This window comes from Olea europaea, unplaced genomic scaffold (assembly GCF_002742605.1).
Source record: "Olea europaea var. sylvestris unplaced genomic scaffold, O_europaea_v1 scaffold3510, whole genome shotgun sequence".
NCBI classification, from domain to species: Eukaryota; Viridiplantae; Streptophyta; class Magnoliopsida; order Lamiales; family Oleaceae; genus Olea; species Olea europaea.
The window spans coordinates 20,694-27,445 of NW_019254227.1; the positions used below are offsets into that span (position 1 = coordinate 20,694).

Sequence of the window (6,752 nt, forward strand, 5' to 3'; positions counted from 1 at the left end):
TAATCTATTATCTTTTCGAACTCATAGTCAAGAATCAAATCAATATTATCTAGTACAATAAGTGATTAAGTTGAATTTTATGATTTGGTTAACTCCCTTTCAAATCAGATCTCAACGCCAATAAATTTATTGTGTTAAGACCTATATCTTTTTTTACAGCTCCATTCATTTTATTAATGCATAAAGAGAGGTTCAAAGCAAGCAAATAGATTAATAAGTTCAATCCTTTCATAAACAAGAACTCACGTAACAATGGAACTTATCAAAAGGATAATAAATTAAGAATATCAACAAGGATAAAGAGACGAACATTTAAAATTCAGGCTGATCGCCAACATAAAAAGATCGTTAGAAAAGTTTCACTACAAGTAGAACTTGATATTCAGCCTATCCAAGGTCTTATGGGCTATCATAATTCCAAAATCTCAGCAGTAGCAACCAAGAAAAGAGTAAGAACCAACGGAACTTGCTACACCATAATAAAGATGTTTCGGCCATTGGATTTTACTGGAAAAGTTCTGAGTTCAGCCAGTCCCTACAGGGAAAAAAGGAATGTCAAAAATATTAACCACCAGAAAATTATATTTAAAATCATCAGCGGAGCAAAAGACTAGTATATGGTTCTCACTTGCTGATGTCGTCTAGGTGGTCATCAAAGTCTATAATATCCTTCCATTTGTCAGACGAAATGTAATCCATAAGGACTATATTAGCTGATGGCTCCTTGATAGTTAGCTTCTTGTTTCCATCTGAACCAGCTAGTTTCCAACTCCTAGGTGCATCCTTTGTGTAAAGCTGCGAAACAGAGTGGAATACAAAGAAACAGAGCTTTGTTGATGAAAATTCAGTTTATGAATCCCTGGGTTAACGACAATACACAACTTGCAAAGGAGAAGATTTGATTGATAGACCTTATAGACGGAAGCAAATTACAGAGAACAACAACTGTCGTCTGTCCAGATAAATTCAAAATGAAAGAAACAAGATATACATGGCCGGCAATGAAACAATTTGGCAATACAGAAAGTAAATACATCAAACCAAAGAGCACAATACAAGCTTTTAAACAAAGTCAAAATAAAAACCAAAATTGAACAAATGCTATAATCTCCGTGTATAAAGATATAAAGGATCTACTATGTCGAAGCTTTTTTAAGTCAGACAAGCCTTTTGCACATCTTGCAGCATTGTAGTGTGAAAATTGTGCACATGAAAATTCTGTCTGACACAGGCTATACCATTAGTTTGATTGTGGAGGGTGATGCAATTCTCAAGAAAACTGAACATCGTGATCAAATTGGAAACAAAATTGAGCAGCCCACTTAAAACTCCACCGAAAGTTGTGTGAACAAGATAATTTATTGCCGTTTACATATTCTCAAGATATAGGCACTCTCGGCTTTATGCATTCTCCTCAACTCCTCAACCATGAAATGACAAAATAAGTAATTGAAATCTTAGGCATCACATGCAGAGAAGAAGCTAATGGCTAACCTAAATCACAGAGAGGGAGATTCAAATTTATCCATACGAGTAATCATAAGTGGCTTTTGGTATGCAAGTAAGGGTTGGTAGGGAATGGAATGAACTCAAAACTCTGATGAAAGTGAGAATGGAATAGGAGTGATAAAATAAGATATCCAGTGTTTGATATGTTTAGAAATGAAGATAGCAGTGTAATCAAAATTCCCAAGCTTGACTTCATTCTTGTGTTTGGTAAAGAGTACCGAAAGGAGGTGTAATAGAACTAGAACGGTAAATTGGCGAGAATGCCTTTTAAGTCAAAACTTGGGTATATATTCTTAAATTGGATCTCGTATGTTAAAATGCCAAATTAAGAAAATAAAACATGAAAAACAATTCTACTAGTTTAAATCCCCAGATAACAAGAGATGCAGCAAACTCATGTCCTATGCATGTAAAGCTAATAAATATCATAATGGGCTACATACACTTTATTAGGTCTAGCCGACACTAAATTTCGTCTATATCTCTCCCCCTGTTTAGGAGATCTATTTCTTTAATTGCTGAAAATTAATTAATTTTTGACATTTGAAAATAAACTAACTTGGGATCTATATGGGCATAATTTTGCTTATGTTTAAGAATTTTGACTTGTGTGTGTGTTTTTTTTTCACACAAGTGTGTGGCTGTGGTGACCAGTGAACGAGAAGTAGAAGAAATTGGGTTCTGGAGGGATCAGGTGGAGATGTTTTTGTTGGGGATATGGTCACGATGGTCATTGTTGGTTGACTTAGTGGGAGGTGGTCTACTGTTGATGGTTGTTGAATGAGATGGTGGCATTTGAAGAAAGGACTAGGGAAAGATGAAAAAAGGGGCTTGTGCTGGAGGTAGAGATTGAGTTGCTGGGAACGGCAAGATGGGTGGCTGTAGGAGGGGAAGAGGTGATGGAAAGCTTGTTGAAAAAATGATGATCCTAATTGTCGAGTCAATAATAGCAATCTTCTAGATACGGTACAATCGATTTTAAATCTCCAGGATCATACAATCCAAATAATAATAGGCTTAGGTTGTGTTCATTTTTAAAATGCAATATATTAGGTTAAGTTGTTGGACTTATTTATTTCAGGTTGCTTTTGAATAAGTAACATAATATAGTCCAAATTCAAAAAATAGAAGAAAAAAATAAAGAAAATCAAACAAAAAAAAAAAAAAAAATTTAAAATCCTAACACAAATCCCAAATCAGCTATTTAGCATTCGACTCTCATAATCTTTCCTCTAATGTATGTTAAGTTCTCAAATTTGACAAAAAAATATTATTGTGTAGTGTGTACTTCCATAAGTAGTTAAAACTTTGTCTTTATTGGCTTTTTTTGTTAATTATGGACTCGTAGATGATAATTTGTGTTTACACCTTTTTTATATTTTTATGATTGTTAAATTATCATTATTTAGTAGGATCTTACGAGCCTTGATCCATCCGCAAATCCCCTCCTCTGATCCAAGTCAAAATTACAATCTGACAACCTCAGATGATTGTGAGAAGTGAGCCCAACAAAGGGATGGGGGAAGAAAGTACACGATGGCAGGGGTGCTGACTGGTTGGTAGAATAAACAGGAAAAAGGAATGATGTTTCACTTTTTGAAAATGTGTGTCATTCCCAATTGACAGGAATGGCCAGTATGGGATGAGAGAACCTCATGTCATTGGCAATGAGGATGGCCGTTCCTCAGAGTCAGTTACACCACCAGGCATGGGATCAGAATCAGATTCGGGAATGTCAAATCCATTCCCAGCCCATTCCTTCATAGCAAATTCCACCACTTTGAATTACCACCAAAAAGATCAATCTCGAAAGCTATTAAAAAGATTTACATTACCTAAGAAATTGTCACTAACGAACATTAATCCAGCAAAGAAATTTTCAACACAAACTCAAGATGGCAATATAATAATCACCTGCATAACTGGACTCCTGTCCTTCCCCTTCGTCACAGCCTCAAGCTTTTTATTATCCAACTGAAATTCACCAAATTGAATGCATCAATCTTTTGGGTTTTTCTTATCAATACTAAATTTAAAGTGCTATCATTATTAAGGTTACATAAATTTTACTATAAAGACTAACCAAAAGCAATGCAGCCGGAGGAAAATATCGTGTCATGTGATCACCAATATTTTTAGCAACACTAGCCAACTCAAAATCATCGTTTCTCTCGTTAGCATGAAAATAACCCACGATACTCAATCCTTTCTCTCCATAGTACTCCTCTACCTGTTATTTTCCAATTAAAAAATCAAAATCATGATATAAATAAAATAAAAAAAAGAACAGTGCAAAGTTACTGTTGATAACCATCATGAGGGAGATTTCGAGGGGAGGGAGGAGACCGATCTGTGAATGGAATAGAGGGACGGAATCGACAATCTCGACAGAGTCACCGTCGGAGGAGGAGCGGCCGATGAGAGCGGCGTTTACGGCGGATGTCCTGTGCTTCAGGGCGTGAAGGACCAGCTTTATATAGGCATTTTGGTGGATCTCGTACCGTGACTCGGCGCCCATTACTTACTGTTTCCGATATCAGTGCCGGCGTTAAATTTCAGACAGAAGTAGATCCGGTGAAAGGGGCGCCGTCGTCGTCTGTTTGCCTCTTTGAGGTTCCGGTCGAGTGTTTGTTTGGTTATGCCTATTCTCGATTTTTATAAATAAACAAAAAATTTCATTAATAATAACGTTAGGGTGTGTTTGATACACCAAAATTTTTCATGAAAAATGAAATTTTAACAATATTTTTCAATTTTTAAGATGTTTGATGGGTATATTTTTTGTGGGAATTGGTTTTCCCGATTACTGTAGCATATATATATATTTTTTCTTCTTTTTGGTTGGCTAAGTTAACAAATTTTAAGAATTATTGTAAAAAATTATTTCCCTCTAATTGACATTTTTTATGTAAAATAAAGTCAAACGAATATCAAAAGATAGATGATTTTCTTGAATTTTTTTATTTTTTTTTTTGGCAATGGAAACAAGTTTCATTTTCAATACCAGTAAAATTTATCACTTTAATTGACAACTTTCATGTCAAAGAGAGTCAAACAAATACCAAAAAATACTTTTATTTCAATATTTTTCACGTGGAAAATTATACCAATCAAACGCAATAATTTATAATTTCCAGAAAAAAAATTTATAGGCAATTCAATTCCCTGTAATTCGTTTTCAATTCAATTCAATTTCATTTTTACAATCAAACGAACCCTTATTTCTTATTGTAATTTTGTTCGATAAAACTTTATTATTTTAAAATTACTGCACTTAAATTTGCTAGTTGAAAACATAGGCAATGCTGACTCAACTTTAACCCAGTATATTCACAAGATGTTATTCTACAAACATGAAGGCATAATGGACGAGTTTATGACACAAAGCACAAGAATTAACAAGTTTAGACTGCCTCTAAATGAACTTCCAATCGATGCAATTAATTAACAATTTGCTCACAGTTGATTCATATGGAGTTTGATTGAACTTTACAGATTCCTATACCATGAAGCCCTCGCTCAAGGAGATTATTTTCATTTCCGATGGCATCAAGATCTACTTGTACCTTGTCCACGTTCCTTCGGGTTCTATCAGTGGGGAGAATATTTTCAGCAATCTGTTCAAAATTCTCATGGATGCTTGTGAGAAGCCCGTAAGATTGTCGAGCAACTGTCTTTCTTGGCCTCGCTGCAGAAAATGAAACTTTTTAACTACAAATTATAGACTAGCATTCAATCAAAAAAGTTAAAACGCCCGGCACTGTCCTAGAAAATGTCAAACCAAGGAAAGGCACAAGAAAGGCTCACCAGAAGATTATACCTGAAAATAGATTCCATCCACCACGACATAAGTTCGATTAAGGCTCTTGGATGGAATTACTCTCCAATTGAATATCCCTCTTATCTTTTATGATCCGCTGTATGTCAATGTCTTGTTACCTGCTATTCTTTGTGATCTCTTACATCCGTTAAACGAAGGATATCCTGGACGCCAACTTGGTTTGTTTCTCAAGATCTGCCGAAAGTTTAAAAAGTTCCTCTCCTATAGAAGGACAGAAAATGAGTATAGATAATCATAATTAACATCCTATTGTGATGGGAAACTTGATAAAATCATCACATACTCAAGATGTTGCAGCATGCTTTCAAAATTTACAAGATAAAGCTTTAGTTAAACCAAGCTTTGCTTATACAACAATGATTCTTAACTACTACAACGGTCTGTTGTTAGTTTTGGTCTACCCTCCCTCTTGTGACTTGGTCTACCAAGATCGCATCACACATTTGAAACTGGGACTATATAGGTTTAGCAGAATATGTCCCAATTACTTAAGTCGTCATTTCCTTAATTTATCCTCAATCAGAACCGGCGCCACTATTACCATGATATTCCCACTTCCAATTTAGTATGACCAGACATACATCTTAACATTGTCATCTTGCTACATTTGTATTGTACAGATTTGGTCATTCGGAAACATAAAGCACACCAGGTGGATAGTGAACTTGGCACCCATTTTTTGATCCAAAAATGTCAAGAAAACCAGATCACATCAGTTTTGAATACGGAATAGGATTTGCTGGTTTTCAAGCACATTCTAATAATCTTAATTCCTAGTTGTTCTTCGCTTCAGTCAAACAGTCTTTCTTTCACAACATAATTCAGATATTAGGCAAATCTGATGTACCCCACATCTCCTGTGTGTAGTGTGCGTTGCTTACCACTACAAAAAATGGTTTTCAGATGTGAAGCCATTCTTAATAAAGGGAAACATACAAAGGCTCATCAATGCCGTTGCTAGACTGGTTTGATGGTGCACTTTTGTTAACACTGATATGTAGAAAGATTAAGAACAAGGTACAAATATCGAAAGACTCCATGGATCAACATGTAAAGCCAGAATTTACTTGTAGAATTGGAAACAAAATATGTCCATCAATTTGAGTACCTCTCTTTGATCTCAGCCAAGACACCTTCCCTCTCAGTTTCAAATCTGGATTCAGGGCATGGAGCCTGGAGGACTGCTCAGGAATTCTTCTTTTCTCTTCCAGTGGTTTTCTGGTGGCTTCCCTGCATTACATGTAGCAAGTCAAATATCGCTGGATCCTGTTTGTGGCAAAAGTTCACTACATTTAGATTAATTGCATGTTTGGTAGTGAAGATGAAACAACACTCGTTAGTAGTCTGGAAGAAAAAAGACTAAAATCTTGTTCATTGTACAATCAAGTCCAGTACTCTATAT

General features: G+C 35.4%; 1 protein-coding gene and 1 long non-coding RNA gene across 2 annotated transcripts; both read right to left on the reverse strand.

The window, feature by feature from the left end:
• Positions 1–206: 206 nt before the first annotated feature.
• On the reverse strand, positions 207–4,180 carry LOC111386330 (ER membrane protein complex subunit 8/9 homolog). Its single transcript, XM_023010791.1, has 5 exons — positions 3,821–4,180; positions 3,593–3,739; positions 3,424–3,483; positions 629–795; positions 207–535 (listed from the first exon to the last, which is right to left on the reverse strand). The coding sequence occupies exons 1-5, from the start codon at positions 4,025–4,027 to the stop codon at positions 505–507; spliced, it is 612 nt and encodes a 203-aa protein (XP_022866559.1). The 5' UTR covers positions 4,028–4,180; the 3' UTR covers positions 207–504.
• A 755-nt stretch (positions 4,181–4,935) lies between these two features.
• LOC111386335 lies at positions 4,936–6,670 on the reverse strand. Its single transcript, XR_002701208.1, has 3 exons — positions 6,459–6,670; positions 5,330–5,551; positions 4,936–5,197 (listed from the first exon to the last, which is right to left on the reverse strand). It is a non-coding gene; the product is annotated as an uncharacterized LOC111386335 (long non-coding RNA).
• Between the last annotated feature and the right edge of the window lie 82 nt (positions 6,671–6,752).